This window comes from Heloderma suspectum, chromosome 2 (assembly GCF_057233095.1).
Source record: "Heloderma suspectum isolate Gila_16-S chromosome 2, 16-S_ref, whole genome shotgun sequence".
In the NCBI taxonomy this organism is placed as follows: Eukaryota; Metazoa; Chordata; class Lepidosauria; order Squamata; family Helodermatidae; genus Heloderma; species Heloderma suspectum.
The window spans coordinates 375,092,067-375,112,425 of record NC_139459.1 but is presented as its reverse complement, the minus strand read 5'-3'; the positions used below and the strand labels follow the sequence as shown (position 1 = coordinate 375,112,425).

The window sequence follows — 20,359 nt, the reverse complement described above, 5'->3', positions numbered from 1 at the left end:
CCTTCAACTCCAGCATGCCCCCGGCAGCCATGCTGGCTGGAGCTTCCTGGGAGTTGTAGGACTTCTTTTTGTCGAAACATGCATACGATTGTGCCCTTACACTATTTTTTTTATCCTGCGGCCTAGCTAAAGTAAGTCTCCTGGGGCAGCTTACTTATAACCAGTAAAACCAGGCAGTTCCTGGCTGTAGGCTTACAATCTACAAAGACACGACACACAAGGAAAGAGGAATGGGGAGGGAAGAGGACAAAAGTGAAAAATTATTCAGCAGGCTGGTGGAGTGGTTCTGCTTTCCCCTCTCATCCCCTTCAGGTCGGCCTGCTTGAATGGCTGCTGGAGTGAGAGACACGGGAGCTTGAAAGTGATTTATGGTCTGACCCGCATGGAAGGGGCCCTGGGATTTGCGGAGAGGAGGAAAGAAGTTCTCCACTGCGGGTGTTACGGCAACATCTCTCCCCCTGGGGCTTCCCACCCTCTGCGTGTCATTTTCTATCCGTTGCAGCCCTTTGCACCCACATGCACGTGGAGCTCTGGTGTCCCCAGGGTGGCCACCGACCAATCCCAGCTTGGCCCGGCCATGATCCAAAGAGCCCTTTCCCCAGGGCAGGAGGCCAGGCAGGTAACCGCCTCAGTCCTGTCTTCCTCTCCACTCGATCTAGGCATCCCGACTCTCTCACATGGACCCGGAGAAGGCTTCTCTGTGGCTGGCAAGGCACGCCTGCCTCCTTCCTGGTCCTGCAAGACGGGTATGTCAGCGCAGGAGCATATAAACACAGACGCGTGCAGTGCCACAGAGCCTTCTGTTCTACGCCACACAGTCCCAGATGCTGTGACCTTCCCTCACAGGAAGGAAGCTTGGTCATCTGGGTTGCCCTTTTCTGCACCTTCTCCAACTCCGGAACGTAAGAAGAGCCCTGCTGGGTCAGACCAAGGGTCCAGCTAGTCCAGCACTCTGTTCACAAAGGGGCCAACCAGCTGCACATGGGAAGCTGACGACCTGCAGCAGCACCCTCCCGCCCATGTTCCCCAGCAACCGGTGTACACAGGCATACTGCCTCTGATATTGGAGGGAGCACAGAGCCATCAGGACTAGTAGCCATTGATGGACCCCTGGTTTGATCCAGTTTAAGGTTGCTCCCTACGCTCCCTCCCTCACCTGAACACATCGAAATCCCTGTTCCCCAGCCTGGTGACGTCCATGTGTGTTGGACTACAACTCCCATAATCCCTCAGCCAGGATGGGTGTTTTGCTTGTCTTATGGATCCAGGCTTGTTTGGGCTCAATCTGCCATAATCCCTGGTTCGGACAGAACACTAAACCAGCCTTCCCAACCCTGTGCCTTCTCTCCCCGCGCGGCCCGCGCGCCTGCGGCCTGCTGAGCGCCCCCCGCCGGGCCCCTGCGGGCCTTCCGCTCCGCGCGGGAGCAGCGCGGCCGCCCGCGGTGCCGCGGGGAGGATGGCGCGGGTTGAGGCGGCGAGCTGGCGCTCCTAGAGGGGCCGGGGGAGTGGCCGCAGCCCCCGCTCCGCGGGCGGGCGGGCGTCGGGGAGCTGGGCCGCCGCTTCCGGCCTGCTCCTGCCCCGGGCCGGGCGCTCGTGTCCCCCGCCGGCGCTCGGCTCCGCGGCCTCCTGCGCGCCGGTGAGTGGCGGGGGCGCGTGGGGGGGCGCGAGGCTGCCGGGGGGAGGCGGGGCCGGGCGGGGGGCGCCGGGGAGGAAGACGCCGGGCCGGGCGGGGGAGGCAGGAGGGCCCCCGCTTGCAGGGGAGGCCGAGGAGGGGCTGCGACAGGAGTTCGGGCCCCCGCCTGCCTCCCCTAAGGCCCGTGCAGCCGACGGGGGGGGGGGGGAGGTCTACATTGCCGGTATGTTGCGGTTGCGGTTGTTGTTATTTGTTACCTATCTGTTGCACCCCATAGCCAAAGCTCTCCGGGTGGTTTACAGAAGCTAACCCGCTACATTTCCGTTTACAACGTTTAAAAGCCATTTACATGGAAGCAGACAGACGACATGCACCAATAACAGACAGATGAACCAAGCGTAAATGGTGATTTAAAGGGACTGGGGAAAGCGAGGATCCATGCAATCAAAAAGGGATCCTCATGATTTCATACGACTTTTAAAGGGGAGACCCCACAGCCACAGCACAAAAACGTGGATCCTTTGCTGGGATCCTCTTGATTTCATGAGATTTTTACAGAGCAAATCTCACAAACCACCGTCATATCACAGAGCACATCTGCCTCCATGGACTGAACCAGAGAAATCATGGATCAGCCACTCGTGGGTGCAGCCATGGCGCAAAAACAGGGATCCCTTGCGGGGATCCTCGTGATTTTTACAGGAAAAGGCCCCCTAAATGCCATCATATTGCAGAACACATCCATGTGCAGGGAATGAGTGACAAATAACATAGATTTGGGGCTTTTAGCACCGTCATGTGATAAAGCCATGGATAAGACATACAATTCAATGCAGATCCTCTGAATTTTTATATTGGGTCCCCCCCCTGCCCACCCCCCCCTCAAAGCACAGAACTCATCTTTGTTGAAGTATGCACCCTAAGAATCCGAGATCTGCTGCCTCACGTCAAATGGTGTGAACCATTTATATGAGGCATGGATCCTGATGGATCGTCTGGATTTTATATGTAGTGCATCCAAAATCCTAGCTGAATCACAAAGCAAATCCATGTCAGTGGCATGGATTCTATATTTCTCAGATCCAGGATGGCAAAAAAAAAAAAAGGATTTGAGATGCAGTTCCTTATGAGGCCTCTGGATTTTAATATAGTCTCCCCACAAATGCACCATTACATCACAGATCAAATCCATGGCCACAGAGCAAAGTAATGTTGATTACTGTACTTCATGGAGTTAGAATCATAGAATAGTAGGGTTGGTTGGGGCCTACAAGGCCATCGAGTCCAAGCCCCTGCTCAGTGCAGGAATCCAAGCCAGAGCATCCCTGACAGATGGCTGTCCAGCCTCGTCTTGAATGCCTCCAGTGTGGGAGAGCCCGCCACCTCCCTAGGGAATTGGTTCCATTGAGTTAAAATTACTGATCCTGTACTTCATGGAGCAAGTGTGATGAAAGAACATGGATCCATAATAATCACACGCCCATGCTTCACAGAGCCACCATGACATAAAAACATGGATTTGGGGCATGGTCCTATGGATTGTTTTAAGGGAAGGTGCCACCAAAATAACCAGCCAATCACAGATTATTTCTGTGTCCATGGACTTCATTATGAAAACCATGGATCCACGGATTTGTGGTGCTGCTATGCCACAGAACATGGATCTGAGGCATGAGTACTCTTGATTCCCCAGGATTTTTATGGGGATGCCTCCAGAATCACCATCAAATCACAGGTCATGTCTGTGTCCAGGGACTGAACCACAGAAAGCACTGATCCACAACTTCATGGTGCAACTCTGGTGAAAGGTTTGGGTCCGAGTTCCAGATCCCCATGGATGTTCCAGAATTTTATGTGGGAATCTTGAATTGGGCGTGGAATGCCCAGTTCCAGCCAGGCCCCTAGCTGCCATATTTTGTGCCAGCTGAAGTTTCCGGGTTGTATTCAAGAGCAGCCCTACATACAATGCAGTGCAGTAATCTAGCAGGATTACCAGGCCATGGATCATTGGAGCAAGGATGTCACTATACAGGCAGAGTTGTAGCTGCTGTGTCAGCTCAAGGGGGTAGAAGGCGCTTGAGCCTCAGAAACACTTGTACCTCCAGTGACAAAGTTGCATGTTTCCCCCGTTCCCAGCCGCCCGAAGCCCCTGGCAGCCCCTCTGCGACCCCTGGGGGCCCCTCCCTCTGGGCCCCACAGTGCTCCTGAAACTGGGTTCAAGCCAGGTTGCCCCAGCAGCCCAGGCGCAGCTGAACGCATTTCTGAATGCTTCCAAGCCACCCAACAGCCAATTTTAGCCTTGCACAGAGTAAACCCATTGAAAGGAATGAGAATTTAAATGAGAAACAACAGACATAAGAAACAACAGTCATCAAACCAAGGTCCATCTAGTCCATCATTCTGTTCACACAGAGGCCAACCTGCTGTCGACCGGGAACCCACAAGCAGGGCATGAGCGCAACAGCACCCTCCCGCCCATGTTCCCCAGCAACTGGTGCACATAGGCTCACTGCCTCTGATGCTGGAGGGAGCACATAGGCATCAGGACAGGTAGCCATTGATAGCCTTTTCCTCCAAGAATTTGTCTAAGGCTCTTTTAAAGCCATCCGAGTTGGTGGCCATCACTACACCTTGTGGTAGCGAATTCTGTAGTTTAACTCTGCACTGTTCCTTCCTTTGCTCTGCCCTGAATCTCCCACCAAACAGCTTCAGGGGATCACCCCATTAGGTTCCAGTATTAGGAGAGAGGGAGAAAAATGTCTCCCTATCCAGTGTTCCCCACACCATGCATAGCTTTGTACACCTCTATCACGTCTCCCCTCATTCACCTGTTTTCTAAGCTACACAGTCCCAGATGTTATAACCTTCCCTCATAGGGGAGTTGCTCCAGCCTGTTAATTATTTTAGCTGCCCTTTTCTGCAGTTCTTCGAACTCTACAATATCCTTTTCAAGATGCAGTGACCAGAACTGTATGCAGGATTGTAAGTGAGGAAGCCCCACGGATTTGTATAAGGGGAGTATGAACTTGGAGTTTCATTTTCAGTAAATTAAAACTTAATTCTCAGTCGCCTTGGTGAAGCAACCTTTCCCCAGTTTCTGGCTTCTCTTTCAGTATTTGATTCCTTTCCTACAGGGAAGAGACCCTGTCATTCGTGGGAATCGACCGTTTTCTCCTCTTTGCCTTGACATGTTGGCTTTGCAAGACTTTGTAGCCCCAGCAGTTACAGCATTTCCTGCCTTGAACTGTTGGGCAAAAGGTGAAGGTGATCCATCCACCCCAATGGCAGCTCCTTTGGACATCAAATTGGAGTCAGAAAATCAAAATTCGGCTGGCCCAGAGGCAAGTAAAGTCCCCTGTATCATCCAGATTGGGAGCAGCGGAGGACTCTGGGAAGCAACGGTACAGAACATGCTGGGTGAAGACCCCTTCAGCAAAAATGTACAGCTCCAGCGTTTCAGGCAATTTTGCTACCAGGAGGCCGAGGGGCCCCGAGAGGTTTGCAGCCGACTTCACAGTCTTTGCTGTTGGTGGCTGAAGCCAGAGCGACACACCAAAAGTCAGATCCTGGACCTGGTGATCCTGGAACAGTTCCTGACCGTCCTTCCGCTGGAGACGGAGAGCTGGGTGAGAGAATGCAGACCAGAAACCAGCTCCCAGGCGGTGGCCCTGGCAGAAGGTTTCCTCCTGAGCCAAGGAGATGTGAAGAGGCAGGAAACACGCCAGGTGAGAGAGTTTCATCCTGGTGGCTTCAGATGACTGGGGGTGTGGGCAAGGACATCCTGCAACAGCCTTCTCCAACCTGATGCCATCCAGATATGTTGGACCACAACTCCCAGCATGCCCCAGCCAGCACAGGTGGCTAGGGCCTGCTGGGGGTTGTGGTCCAACACATCTGTAAGGCACCAGGTTGCGAAAGCCTCTCCCAGAAGAACCCTCCAGTTTCTCTTGCCGTCTTTTATGAAGGGGAGGACCCAACACCTTTCCTCACCTCACTCCCCAGTCTTTGGATGTCCCCTTCCTCTTCTAAGCCCTCTTCCCACTCCCTGCCTGAGATCCCTGTTGCTGTTTCAGGTCCAGGGGCTGTTGGCACAAGAGGCCGCTGATTTCCCTGAGGCCGAGAAGGCTCTGCCGAGCGCCCCACAGAGAGAGCCATCGAGGTGGATCATCCTGGAAGCTGGTGGAGGGGCCACCTCCCTGGGTAAGACTGATGTGTCTCCTCTGTGTTTGGCCTCCCTGCCTCGAAGAGGCCAGAAATCTGTGGGCTGCTTCTCTTTTCCTCTGAACCCACCTAAAGCATTTGGGACAGGGCTGTCACTCATCGGTAAAGCACAGACCTGATGCCCGGGAGATGCCAGCTTCAGTCCCTGGCATCTCCAGGTAGTGCTGGGAAAGAATCCTGTCCGAGTGTCAGGATTCAATCTTGGAGCAGCTCTCGGGGGCTGTGTGGCCTCTTGACCAGTGGGAAAAGACTTTTCAATCAGGCCTTTCCCACTGCAGGTAACACCTTCCACCACAGACAGGAACGCTGCTACAAGATGTCAGGGTTGCCCCTGAGCCCAGTGATTGGCAGAGTAGCTCAGAGTCTGAAGAGGATCCGCAAAACGTGGGGGAGGAAATTTCCCAGGCCTGGACAGAGGTGGATAGGCCTCATCCTGAAGCTTCAAAGGCACAGCTGGACGGAGAGGGCCCCTCTTCACCCTTCCCTGTGAGAGATAGCGAACAGGGAGAAGGGGGGCTGGTAGGGCCTGAATTCTTAACACAGAGACAAGAGAGAAATGGCAGGGGCGGAGCTTAGGCAATCGGCCCGATTGGCCCTGCGGGAACAGCTGCACTTAGAGCCCTCAGGAGACAGGGGCAGATCCCCCCCCCCTCAAGTCAGGACAGCAAGCTCGCCTGTTCCTCAAAGGGTGGGCAGTGGGCAAGTTCCATAGTTTTCCTTTGAACTCCCTGAAGGTATGTCCTTTGTAGACTGTGGGTCACTGACAATTAGCATCTGAATGACCCACTGAATTAGGTGGATTAAAAACCTTGGAATGCAAGTCTCTTGTCTGTGTTTTGATTTGGCTTTTGAAGATTTACAGCAGGGGCAAAGGGAAAGGTGACAGCAGGACCGGTCAATACCTTTAGCTTGTGAGCTGTTCAGACACGCTGGCTTTCATCCTGACCTGTACTATTCTCTTTCTTACTTTACCCTTTTGCAGCCACGAGCCGTAGGTGTGGGGCTTTGCAAAACCTAGAAATATCTATCATTTAGAGGATTCAGATGTTAAACAGTAAATAAGTCACTTTCAAACCTTATATCTATATGTGTGTGTGTGTATTCTCTGCCACACTTCATTACCCCTTTAATCCTGTACACCCAGATGTTAGTCACTGTCTATCTCTTCCTTGTCCGCTCTGAATTACGCAAGCACAGCCCCCTGTGTTTGGAAATAATAGTGATAATCTTCCATCTGCCTCTGTCTCCCTCATAGGTGGTGAAGCGGTGCTGGCGATGCGCTCCGGGTCGTCTCCCCTTTGCGGTGGAGTGGGCAGAGCTGCCGGGCAGCCAGGCCAGGTAGGGAAGGAGTCCTGGGGGAGGTGGCAGGACACAGCCCTGGGGTTGGAGCCAGGAGAGGAATGCTCGACTCACAGAAGGTCCTTCTGCCCGATTCTTGGGGATCACCCCCATCACAGCCCCCCCATTCAGCAGGGTCTTCTGACTTCTCTGTAGCGCTTTCGGGGGGCTGGAGGGGCTGCTGTGGGAAGGAGACTCGCCCTGAGCCTGGAAGGAACTGCCTGCTCCCTTTGCTTCTGCCCTAGGAAGGCCATTGCTGCCACTCGCAATGGCCTTCCTAGTTTCCGTTCTGCAGCTGAGCCTGCAACCTCCTGGCCTTAGCTCCCCGTGTGGATTTTGCTTAGAAGGGGAGAAGTGTCATGTTCACTCTTGTTTTTCTCCTTCTTCTCCCTCTTCTCCATTCAGGACCGAATAACCTTTGAGGAGGTGTCTGTGCATTTCACCGAGGAGGAGTGGGCTCTCTTGGATCCGGGTCAAAGGGCCCTGCACAGGGCAGTCATGGCGGAGAATTGGGGGATCGTGGCCTCTCTGGGTACGGCTCCCCCCTGTCCAGACATTGCCAGTTCTTCCTCAGGGCCCAGCATCCCCCTCTTCCGCTCGATTCTGTTGTGCTCCGTCTCAGGAGGCAAAACCTTGAGCTCGGGGCTCAGGGGCTGCCTCCTGGCCTGACCCCAGACTGAGTCGCTGACTCCAGCGTGGCCCCTCCCTTCCCTGTTTTTGCCAGGGCCAAGAAGTCCTTTTTAGAGTGTTTGCCATTTTCTTTTAAGTCCTTGCAAGAAAATGCCTGAGGGACAGGGCTGTGTCACAGTGGAACCGGCCGTCTCGCGTGATGGGGAGTTCTCCTTCACCAAAGGTGTTTCAGACCTGTTGGCTGGCATAATTAGAGATGTGAAGTCTCTGGAAATTTTGAGGCCGTGGGGGAAAAACGGTTTTTTCCAGTTTTTTTTCAGAACAAATGAAAAATAAGCAATACCTTTTTCTGAGCACTCTTTATAGCTCTAAGGTCACTTTGTTGCTTCAAGACAGCCTTCCCCAAGCCAGTACCCTCCAGATATTGTGGACATCAGCTCCCATCAGCCTCAGGCACCATGGCCAATGGTCAGGAATGCTGGGCACTGTCGTCCGAAACATCTGGAGGGCGCCAGGTTGGGGAGGGCTGCTTTAGGGACATTGAGCAGTCTTTCTGTTCTGAAAGTTATTTTATGTATAACTTAATTTGCTCATAAGATTATCATTATATTTTACAACTTTAGAAAGTAAACTCAGTAAACTTGTAATTCTCGTCTGAATAGATTAGAACTGTATTAAATGACCTCGAAGCTCCCACTGAACGCTCATATTCTAATATGTAGATAAATGTTGTTTCCTTTGGCTGGAGGCAGCTCTCCAGGGTCTCTGTTTCCTCATTTGAGGCTCCATCTCTTTCTTGGGCTCTGACTCCTTTTCTGTCTCTTCATTCCAACAGGTGATGGGTGGGAGAGCAAGTGTGAGAACGAAGCACCCAGCGGGTTACTGGAAGGAGCCAGAGGTAAAAATGGAGGACCCCAGAGAAGGAGAAGGGGAGTCAAATGGAAACAACAAGAGGCGTCTTCTGCTTATCGAGGTGGCAGCATCCACGAAGTCTCAGTACAACGAAAAATTGCCAAGGGAAAGGAAGGGCATACGTGCCCAGCGTGTGGGAAAAGCTTCTGTCATAAATCGAGCCTAAATTATCATTGGAGAACTCACACAGGGGAAAAACCGTTTCAGTGCTCTGAGTGTGGAAAGAGCTTCTGTCAGAGGAAGAACCTTGTGAAACACCAAAGAACCCACACAGGGGAGAAACCGTTTAAATGCCCTGAATGTGAAAAGAGCTTCAGTCATAGGGGAAACCTCATAAAACACCAAGCGATCCACACTGGAGTGAAACCATTTAAGTGTCTGGAGTGCGGAAAGAGCTTCAGTCGGAGGGGAACCCTTACTGACCATCAAAGAATCCACACAGGGGAGAAACCATTTAAATGTTTGGAGTGTGGGAAGAGCTTCAATTCGAGGGGGAAATTTGCTTGTCATCAAAGAATCCACACAGGCGAGAAACCTTATCAGTGCTTGGAGTGCGGAAAACGCTTCAGTCAGAAGGGAAAACTTCCTGAGCACCAAAGAATCCACACAGGGGAGAAACCATTTAAATGCCTGGAATGTGGGAAGAGCTTCAGTCAGAGGGGAAACCTCATTCAACACCAAACAATCCACACAGGAGCGAAACCATTTAATTGTGCGGAGTGCGGAAAGAGCTTCCGTCGGAGGGAAAGCCTTACTGAGCACCAAAGAACCCACACAGGGGAGAAACCATTTAAATGCCGGGTGTGCGGGAAGAGCTTCATGTGGAAAGAGCAGCTTACTTCCCATCTAATGACCCACACAGGTGAGAAACCATATCAGTGCTTGGAGTGTGGAAAGAACTTATCTACGAAGCAAAGTCTCATTAGACACCAAAACACCTGTGAGAAACCATATAAGTGCTCAGACTGTGGCAAAAGCTTTACTGCTGAATTGTGCCTTTCTTGGCATCAGAGCACACACACAGGGCAGAGACCATATAAATGCCTGGAGTGTGGAAAGAGTTTCGGGCAGAGCTCAAACCTTACCGTACATCTGAGAGTTCACACAGGAGAGAAACCATTTAAATGTTTTGAGTGCGGAAAGAGCTTTTCTCAGAGATCAGGTCTGAGCGCCCATCAAAGGACACACACAGCAGGAAAAGCGTAGAAATGTCTGGAGTGCGGAAAGTGCTTCAGTGAGACTACAGCTCTCACTTCACATCTTTGAATCCGTTTGAAGGATTCCATATAAAGAACCAGAACCAGCTTATCTTTGGCAACAGCAACAAAGAATCATGTGGCACCTTAAGAACATAAGAAGAGCCGCACTGGGGCAGACCAGGGGCCCATTCCGTCCAGCATTCTGTTCACTCAGTGGCCAACTAGTTTCCTGTGGGAAACCCATAAGCAGGGCATGAGCGCAACAGCACCCCCCCACCCATGTTCCCCAGCAACTGGTGTACATACGTATACTACCTGTGGTACTGGAGCGAACACATAGCCATCAATGTGTTGTAGTAGCCATTGATAGCCTTTTCCTCCAGGAATTCATCTAACCCCCTTTTAAAGCCATCCAAATCTGCGGTCATCACCACATCCTGTGGTGGAAAACTCCATAGTTTAACTCTGCGCTGTCTGAAGAAGTCCTTCCTTTTATCTACCCTTAAAGTCTAATAAATGTAATGCGAGATCAATTTTCATGGGAATTTCCTATATTCACTTAGATTCTTTCTAGAACCTTCCTGAAAGGCCCAAGTAGGTAGCCTTGTAGAGCAGGAGGCACCAAGATGAACTTTGCATGGTCTCTCGAGTTCCTGTATAAAGTACAGCCATTTGTAACTGAATGTAAGAATCTGAACACCAGACGTAACCAGTTGCAAACGTTTCAGATGTTGCATTTGTAAAGTGTCCTCCAAGTTTTACATTTGTTTTAGTCGCTCAATGTTCCCTCTATGAACTGCCGAAGAAGTTGTAGGGAGGTGGAGATGAAGAGTGAATGAGTTTGTTTAGACAAGGACCTCGACCTCGGCACACATAAAAACAGCAATTGGGGATCAACATAGAAGAAGGTAAACAATTTTCTAAACAAGAGGGGACCGTTCAACATAAAGGCCGAAACTGTAGTAATAACAAAAGAAACACATCATGGTCATTGGAAGAGACCTTGAGGGCAGTTGACAACAATCGTTCAGGGATGGGACATGATGAAGTATAAAGAATTGGCAACATTGAGGCCCTTCAGGCCCGGACTCCTGAGCATGTACAAAGTTTAAAATGCTCCTTCTGGGAGGAAGGGACCAATGGACAATTGGACCTGACAGTGCGGTTTGTCAGTTTCCCTAGTCCAAAAGCAGCACACATTCAGGTCCAGCTTGGCCAGCATAGCAATCTGATGTAAGTATGTCGGGGGCAGAGATCATGTGGGGCATCTCTCTGTCACTGCAATGGGGAGAGGGAAATATCTGTTGTATTGTCATACTTAATTTGGGGCTTTGTAGCCAACATTGCACTGTGTAGTCAAATATTAACCAGTTCCATACTGGATCCTTGCCCCTCTTGGCTTATCAAAACTGGCAGGGAAGGAACAGCTGGCCGGCCAGGGAGGTGATAAATGCCTCCTTGTGCAAGGGAGTGGTCCCGGGCCACCTCAAAGAGGCAGTGGGTAGACCACACCTGAAGAAACCCTCCCTGGACCCGGAAAACCTTAGGAATTTTAGGCCAGTGGCAGGACTTCCGGTTGGAACCGATGTTGCTCTGGCAGCTTCCCCACGGATTCTCCATGGGGGCTTTCTCAAACAGCTTTTTAAAAGGTTGAAAAACCTTTTCATCGCCCCCCCTGGAATTAAAAGGGGGGGCAAGGCAGCTCTGGATAACATCTTGGAGAAAAGTATCCTGCACGAGATAGTGGGGGGGCTGGATTCGAGGATTATCTCCCCGAGCTTTACCAACCTGAGACTCCTGTTTCATAGGAGAAAACAGGGCTGCCGTGTTCCATAATAACATATGCTTTAAGAAATAACTTCTGAGGGATGATTTAAGAAAAGTTAACAATATTTGAGAACATCTGAGGACCTGTAAGATCTGTTTGAGAGAAACATGTCTTGCGCTGAGGAGAAGAAAGGAGCTGGCATCAACTCCCCCTGCACCCCCTGTGTCAAAAGTTTCGAGAACAGAAGATACAGGGGAATTATTTACTCTGATAAAGACTTTATCTTCGCAATTTACGGAGCAAGCCAAAAGGCTGGATTTAATCCAAAATTCCATCACTGCCTTGCAAGGAGCTGTAGATTTAATTAATGCGTCATGGCAAAAAATGGAGACGAAAATTAATGAGCTTGAAGACCGAGTGACAGGAAATGAAACTATGACACAAATTTGTTTTAAAAATGCCTCTGATTGAATTTCTCAACTGGAGGCCTTCACGAGGAGATCCAATGTACGTATTATTGGGATTAAAAATCTGTCTAATGATGTAAAATTGCCTGTTTTTGTGGATAAACTTTTGCATGAGATACTCCCTATCCCATCTGATTATTTACTTGATATTGAGCAGGCATTTCGTGTGCCGAATGCTAAAGCGACTGATTACACGAACATAATTCAATTTGCAAAAGTCTCCACAAAGAATTATATCCTGTGTTTGGCAAGAGGGGGTGGAAGCCTTTCCTGGAAACAAGATAAAGTTGTTATTTCCAGACTACATCAAAGAGGTGGCGAATAAAAGGCAATTTATCAAAGCAAAAAATATGGCAAAACAAATGAACTTACAATATTACTTAAAATATCCTGCTATACTTTGTATCGTGTCTGAAGGTCAGATGAAGAAGTTTCAAAATTATGAAATGGTGGAGGCATGGCTGAACGTAAAAATGCATGAGAATTCTGTTACAACCCCATGAACTGGAAACTTTAAACAAGCTTTGTTAACTGTTTGTATTTAGTCTACATGATCCAGGCTAGCTCAGGAGATAAATGATTATACATATATTTGTTTACTTTCTTTCATATTTTGTTCTTTCTTGCTTTTCTTTATGTTTTATTTCAAAATAGATAATATATCTAGTATAAAATATATTACTGACGGTTGAAGGTTTATATTAAGTTTTATTATATAACACTATATTATTATTATTATTATTATTATTAATATAGGCTTCTGGGAATGAATTGTAGACCTGTTTCTTTGATATAAGATTGATGATATGATATTGAAATGTAAGGTTGTTTATTAAACTGTAATATTGTTAAGGTTATATAGTTTTTAAAATAGAATGGCATCCGAGGCCAGGGGGTATTGGAGTTTAAACTCAATTCTTTAAAGGGAAGGGAGAGGGAGAGGGAAGGGGAAAGAATCTTCTTTTTTCTTCACTTCCCTTCCTCCTCCCTTTTCCATTTTTTTTCTTTTTCCTTCTCTCTTTGTTATTGTGGTGTCCTCATCAGAATATTGTATTGTTGGGATATTGTAGTATTGATCAGGTAATTTTGGTATTGTTTATTTCATTTATAAAGATAAAATAAATAAAAATATTCCACACACAAAAAAATAATTTTAGGCCAGTGGCAAATGTTCCTTTCCTGGGCCAGGGTCTTGAGCGGGTGGTTGGCTCAAGGTGGTGCTTGGGGGATATTGCTCGGCCCCATGGATTCTCCAGTATGGGGCTCCACAGGGGTTGGTTTCGCCCCCCGTGCTATTCAGCATCGACATGGAACCGCTGAGTGCGCTCATCCAGAGTCATGGAGTGCGCTGCCATCAGCACGCAGCTCTACTTCCCCTATTCATCTCCTTCAGGTGGGGCTGTGGATGTGCTAAATCGGTGCCTGGCTGTGACAATGGACTGGATGAGGGCTAATCAACTGCAACTCCGTCCAGACCAGACTGAGGTGCTGTTGCTGGGTGGTTCTGCTGACCGGATAGAGGGTGCTCAGCCTGTTTTGGATGGGGCTGCGCTCCCGTGAAGGAGCAGGTTCGTAGCTTGGGGGTTCTCTTTGAGACATCTTTGTCACTTGAGGCTCAGGCGGCCTCAGTGGCATGGAGTGCCTTCCACCAACTTCGGTTGGTGGCCCAACTATGCCCCTATTGGGACAGGGATAGCCTGGCTTCGGTTGTCTATGCTCTGGTAATCTCCCAGTTAGATTACTACAATGCACTCTTATGTGGAGCTGCCTTTGAAGACGGTTCAGAAGCTGCAGCTCATGCCAGATTGATAATGGGGCCCAGAAGGTCCAAACATATAAGACCACTCTGGTCCACTCGCCCTGGCTGCCTGCATGTTTCTGAGCCCGATTTCAGGTGCTGGTTTTAACTGCTAAAGCCTTACACAGCTTGGGACCACAATACCTGACAGAGCGCCACGAACTGACTTATACGCTACACTCAACATCTAAGGTCCTCCACCGGCTGCCTACTCCAAGGGAAGCTTGGAAGACAGCAACAAGGGAGAGGGCCTTCTCGGTGGTGCCCCCCCCCCCATTATGGCATGATCTCCCTGATGAGGCCCACCTGGTGCCAACGCTGTTACCTTTTTAGTGCCAAGTTAAAACCTTTCTCTTCTCCCAGGCATTCAGGAGCATATGAGAAGTTTTAATTCATCTGGATTGTCCTATATTGATGGTTGTTTGCTTGAGGTTGTTTGTTTGAAGTGTTTTAGATATATGTTCCCTTGTATATATTGTCTATGTTTTTTTTGTAAATGGCTTTTAATCTCTGTCTACTGTATTGTAATGTGTTTAATTCATGTAAACCGCCCAGACAGCTTTGGCTATGGGGTGGTATAGAAATGTAATAAATAAATATTTGGGGCTGGAAAGTCAAACTTGTGTCCATATTAATTTGGGAACTGCAGTTCTGTTTGGGACTTGCAATAAATCCTCAACCTTCTCTCAGATGTCATATCTATCTCCACCTGTACAAGGTCCCTTGGTTTTCTCACCCTGATCAACGGGAGAAATCATATATATTCAAAATAGCGTGGTCGTTGGTCATCCCTTTTTGACTGCCTTCCAGTTGACCAATTCTCATGAAACACACTTCATTGAAAAGCTCTTGACACACAGATTCCACGAATAACGATGGTTTTAGGTATAATTCAAAGTTGGCAGTTTATTTATATCCATAAAGCTCTTTAAAAAGAATTGGAGCATCTTCCATGACAATGTACTATAAACTTTTATTTTTAATTTAAAAAAATGATTAAACAAACATAATGAATTGCATATTGGAGCAAAGTCAAATATGAACACCAAAAATGTCTGTACACTTCTAAACACAGCTGCAGGCCAAATTACAATGCTATGCTAGTACCATACAGCCTATGAACAAATCCTGAAGGGTTAAGAGACACCTACAGTTCAAAGTAGGGGCCACGGTGGCTTAGTGGTTAAGATGCTGAGCTGCAGACTGGAAGGTCAGCAGGTCAGCAGTTCAAGACCCGAGTGCTGTGTGATGGAGTGAGTTCCCGTCTTCAGTCCCAGCTTCTGCCAACCTAGCAGTTCAAAAGCAAGAAATTGCAAGTAGATAAATAGGCACCGCTTCAGCAGGAAAGGTAACAGCGTTCCGTGCACCTCAGTGTTCAGTCATGCCGGCCACATGACCACGGAAGCATCTTTGGACAGCGCTGGCTCTTTGGCTTAGAAACGGGGATGAGCACCGCACCCTAGAGTCGGACACGACTGGTTGGGGACACCTTTACCTTTACCTTTTTACAGTTCAAAGTAACCCAGTTAATGTTTAGTTTCCACTGAGAACATTGTATTTAAGGAAGTTTGGTAAAGATAAAAGATGTAACACTTTGAATGTTTCAATAAATGCAGTTAAGCTAAATGGTTAGAATTTATTTTTCTCCACGAACTCTGTTCATGGGGAACCAATTGATAGTTTTTTTTATAACATGCATGTCGGATGGGCCATCTCCACTTTCTAGGTTCTTTGATGACTCCTCCAAAAGCTGAAAGTGCCAAGCGGCCTGCCCTGTGCCCCCTAAGCTAGCCTGCTCCGTCAGGTGCTGCGGAGCACGCTGTCCCATTGTCAGTGTGGAAGGAACAGCCCAGTTGGCTTTTGCACATGGAACAGGAGAGGGGACACTTTTGTTCTTCGCCTCAGGCACCAAAATGTCTTGGGCCAGCCCAGAGGCACCCTGGTACCCTAGAGGTGTTTTGGACTACAACTTCCATAAGCTCCAGCCACCCTGGGTAATGGGCAGAGATTATGGGGGTTATAGTCCAAAACGTCAAGGGTTGGATCCAGGATCTGCCTTCCGCAAGAGTCACTCCCCCTGATTTTTTGAGATATTTATTTATTTAGTAACCTGATCCACCCAATAGCTCATGATCTCAGGGCGGATTCGGGCCAGTTAAAAAACTAACATGCCATTTTACAACATGGCTGAGAATACAAAACACAACACATACATTTGAAAGAATACAATACAAGATAATGCAAAACAATAAACAGCACAGGATTCGATAAAACAGCCTTAATCACCTTGGTCTCTAAAATGCCTGGGAGAAAAGAAAGGACTTTGCCCGGCGCTGAAAAGATAACAGTGTAGGTGCCAGGTGAACGTCTTTGGGGAGTTTGTTCCAGAAGAAGGGCGCCATCACTGAGAAAGCCCTCTCTCTTGTAGCCACCAGCCTGGCTAACTAGGGAGCTCCCCTCGTCTCCCAACACTACAGCTCACCCTATATAGCAAGGTTCTCTGTGTAGCATTTTCAGGAGGGTGCTGGAGGCAGTGGAGGCCAGAGATTTGGGGGATAGGGTCCAGAACCTTGGAGAGCTCCTTTAAAAGTTCTGGCTGGTTCTGACTGAAACTAAGAATGAAACAGCCCCACCAAAATCAGAGCCACTGGCCTCCATGGGCTGGAAGGGCTGTGGTAGGAAGGAGAGGGTGGGGCAGTCCAGCTTAAATCAGGATCCAACCCCTGGAGGACGCCAACTTACCTACCCCTGCAATACAGCCCCTCTCTTCCTCTGCCTCTCCTTAAGCACCCTTCCTGTCCAGCTACTGATACTTCCTGCCCCCCATGACCCAGCAGAACTACCCCCTCTCCTCTATCCCTCCTCTGTCTGCCATTTCTTCCTTGAACTACTGTAAGCGCAATCAGATCATTCATTCAGGGTACAATCCCATGCATCTTTAGACAGAAAGAGGTCCTACAACTCCCAGCATGCCCCAGCCAGCCAGTCTTATGACTCCCAGCATGCCCCAGGCAACCATGCTGGCTGGAGCATGCTGGGAGTTGTAGAACTTCTTTCTGTCGAAACATGCATACGATTGTGCCCTTACACTGTTTTTTTTATCCTGCGGCCCAGCTAAAGTAAGTCTCCTGGGGCAGCTTACTTATAACCAGTAGAACTAGGCAGTTCCTGGCTGTAGGCTTACAATCTACAAAGACACGACACACAAGGAAAGAGGACCGGGGAGGGAAGAGGACAAAAGTGAAAAATGGTTCAGCTTGGCCCGGCCATGATCCAAAGAGCCCTTTCCCCAGGGCAGGAGGCCAGGCAGGTAACCGCCTCAGTCCTGTCTTCCTCTTCACTCGATCTAGGCATCCCGACTCTCTCACATGGACCCGGAGAAGGCATCTCTGTGGCTGGCAAGGCACGCCTGCCTCCTTCCTGGTCCTGCAAGACGGGTACGTCAGTGCAGGAGCATATAAACACAGACACGTGCAGTGCCACAGAGCCTTCTGTTCTATGCCACACAGTCCCAGATGCTGTGACCTTCCCTCACAGGGGAGGTGCTCCAGCAGCTTGGTCATCTGGCTTGCCCTTTTCTGCACCTTCTCCAACTCCGGAACATCCTTTTTCGAGGGGCGATACGCAAGAACGTAAGACGAGCCCTGCTGGGTCAGACCAAGGGTCCAGCTAGTCCAGCACTCTGTTCACAAAGGGGCCAACCAGCTGCCCATGGGAAGCTGATGAGCTGCAGCAGCACCCTCCCGCCCATGTTCCCCAGCAACCGGTGTACACAGGCATACTGCCTCTGATAATGGAGGGAGCACAGAGCCATCAGGACTAGTAGCCATTGATGGACCCCTGGTTTGATCCAGTTTAAGGTTGCTCCCTACGCTCCCTCCCTCACCTGAACACATCGAAATCCCTGTTCCCCAGCCTGGTGACCTCCAGGTGTGTTGGACTACAACTCCCATAATCCCTCAGCCAGGATGGGTGTTTTGCTTGTTTTATGGATCCAGGCTTGTTTGGGCTCAATGCGCCATAATCCCTGGTTCGGACAGAACACTAAACCAGCCTTCCCAACCCTGTGCCTTCCAGATCTTTTGGATGACAGCTCCCAGCATTCCTGACCACAGGCCATGCCTGCTGGGGATTGTGGGAGTTGTAGTCCAACACATTTGGAGGGCACCAGGTTGTATTGTAATTTGGGGTTGTTACATTTGTTTCCTCCTTTTCCCCTCTTGCAAGAAACCACAAGGCAGCTTACACACTCCTCCCCCCTCCATTTTTATCCACACAACAACCCTGTTTGTTTGTTTATTTATTTATTATTAAATTCATTAATTGTAATTTGGGGTTGTTGTATCGTAATTTGGGGTTGTTACATTCGTTTCCTGCCTTTTCCCCTCCTACAAGGAACCATTCCCCTTGTCGTGGTGCTGGAGCTTAAGCACCTCAATGACCTCATGAGCTAAACCGTGAAGGGACACCCAAGACGGGAAGGTCATGGCAGAGAGGTCAGACTAAATATGATCCCTGGGGAAGGAAACGGCAGCCCACCCCAGTATTCTTGCCATGAAAACTAAATGGATCAGTACAACCAGAGATATGTCGGTATACCATCGGAAGATGGGACTCCCAGGTCGGAAGATGGTCAAAATGCTACTGGGGAGGAACAGAGGATAAGTTCAACTAGCCCCAGATGTGATGACACAGCTAGCTCAAAGCCGAAAGGACAGCTAGCAGCCGATGGTGCTGGTGGTGAACGATGAATCCGATGTCCTAAAGATTAACACACCATAGGAACCTGGAATGTAAGATCTATGAGCCAGGGCAAATTGGATGTGGTTATTGGGGAGATGTCAAGATTAAATATAGACATTTTGGGTGTTGGTGAACTGAAATGGACTAGAATGGGCCACTTCACATCAGATGGCCACCAGATCTACTACTGTAGACAAGAGGACCACAGAAGAAATGGAGTAGCCTTCATAATTAATAATAAAGTGGCTAAAGCAGTGCTTGGATACAATCAAAAAAATGACAGAATGATCTGAATTCGAATTCAGGGTAAGCCATTTAACATCACAGTGATCCAAATATATGCCCCAACCACAGATGCTGAAGAAGCAGAAGTAGATCAGTTCTATGAGGATCTGCAGCACCTACTGGATAGTATGCCAAACAAAGATGTTATTTTCGTTACAGGAGACTGGAATGCTAAGGTGGATAGTCAAACGACACCTGGAATTACAGGCAAGCATGGTCTGGGAGAACAAAATGAAGCAGGACATAGGCTGATAGAATTTTGCCAAGACAACTCACTGTGCGTAACAAACACTCTCTTCCAACAACCTAAGAGACGATTTTATACATGGACTTCACCAGACGGTCGACACTGAAATCAGATTGACTACATCCTTTGTAGCCAAAGGTGGCGGACATCTATGCAGTCGGTAAAAAACAAGACCTGGAGCTGATTGTAGTTCAGATCACGAACTCCTTATTGCACAATTTAGAATCAGACTAAAGAGAATAGGGAAGACCCACAGATTAGTTAGATGTGAGCTCACGAATATTCCTCATGAATATGCAGTGGAGGTGAAGAATAGATTTAAGGGACTAGATTTAGTAGATAGGGTCCCAGAAGAACTATGGACAGAAGTTCGCAACATTGTTCAGGAGGCAGCAACAAAAAACGTCCCCAAGAAAAAGAAAACCAAGAAGGCAAGATGGCTGTCTGCTGAGATACCGGAAGCAGCCCAAGAAAGTAGGAAAGCAAAAGGCAACAGTGATAGGGGGAGATATGCCCAATTAAATGCAAAATTCCAGAGGTTAGCCAGAAGAGATAAGGAATTATTTTTAAACAAGCAATGCGCGGAAGCGGAAGATAATAGAATAGGAAGGACAAGAGACCTTTTCCAGAAAATCAGAAACATCGGAGGTAAATTCCAGGCAAAAATGGGTATGATCAAAAACAAAGATGGCAAGGACCTAACAGAAGCAGAAGAGATCAAGAAAAGGTGGCAAGAATATACGGAAGATCTGTATAGGAAGGATAATAATATCGGGGATAGATTTGATGGTGTGGTCAGTGAGCTAGAGCCAGACATCCTGAAGAGTGAGGTTGAATGGGTCTTAAGAAGCATTGCTAATTACAAGGCAGCAGGAGACGATGGTATCCCAGCTGAACTGTTTAAAACCTTGCAAGATGATGCTGTCAAGGTGATGCATGCCATATGCCAGCAAATTTGGAAAACACAAGAATGGCCAACAGATTGGAAAAAATCAACCTATATCCCCATATCAAAAAAGGGAAGCACCAAAGAATGTTCAAACTATTGAACAGTGGCACTTATTTCACATGCCAGTAAGGTAATGCTCAAGATCTTGCAAGGTAGATGCCAGCAATTC

General features: G+C 48.7%; 1 protein-coding gene across 1 annotated transcript; it reads left to right on the top strand.

The window, feature by feature from the left end:
• The first annotated feature begins 1,297 nt into the window (after window positions 1-1,297).
• On the top strand, window positions 1,298-15,230 carry LOC146356211 (uncharacterized). Its single transcript, XM_084831873.1, has 7 exons — window positions 1,298-1,636; window positions 4,768-5,358; window positions 5,707-5,833; window positions 7,110-7,192; window positions 7,598-7,724; window positions 8,658-9,878; window positions 9,916-15,230. Exons 2-7 carry the CDS (start codon window positions 4,822-4,824, stop codon window positions 10,008-10,010), a joined length of 2,190 nt encoding a protein of 729 aa, XP_084687999.1. The 5' UTR covers window positions 1,298-1,636; window positions 4,768-4,821; the 3' UTR covers window positions 10,011-15,230.
• The last annotated feature ends 5,129 nt before the right edge of the window (window positions 15,231-20,359 follow it).

What these genes read in the sequence shown, in the direction of transcription:
- LOC146356211 (XM_084831873.1), top strand. Translation starts at nt 4,822, where the DNA reads ATGTTGGCTTTGCAAGACTTTGTAGCCCCAGCAGTTACAGCATTTCCT. An exon ending in GGGGATCGTGGCCTCTCTGG is followed by an intron (nt 7,725 to 8,657) that starts GTACGGCTCCCC and finishes TCATTCCAACAG; the next exon opens with GTGATGGGTGGGAGAGCAAG. An exon ending in ATGTTTTGAGTGCGGAAAGA is followed by an intron (nt 9,879 to 9,915) that starts GCTTTTCTCAGA and finishes CGCCCATCAAAG; the next exon opens with GACACACACAGCAGGAAAAG.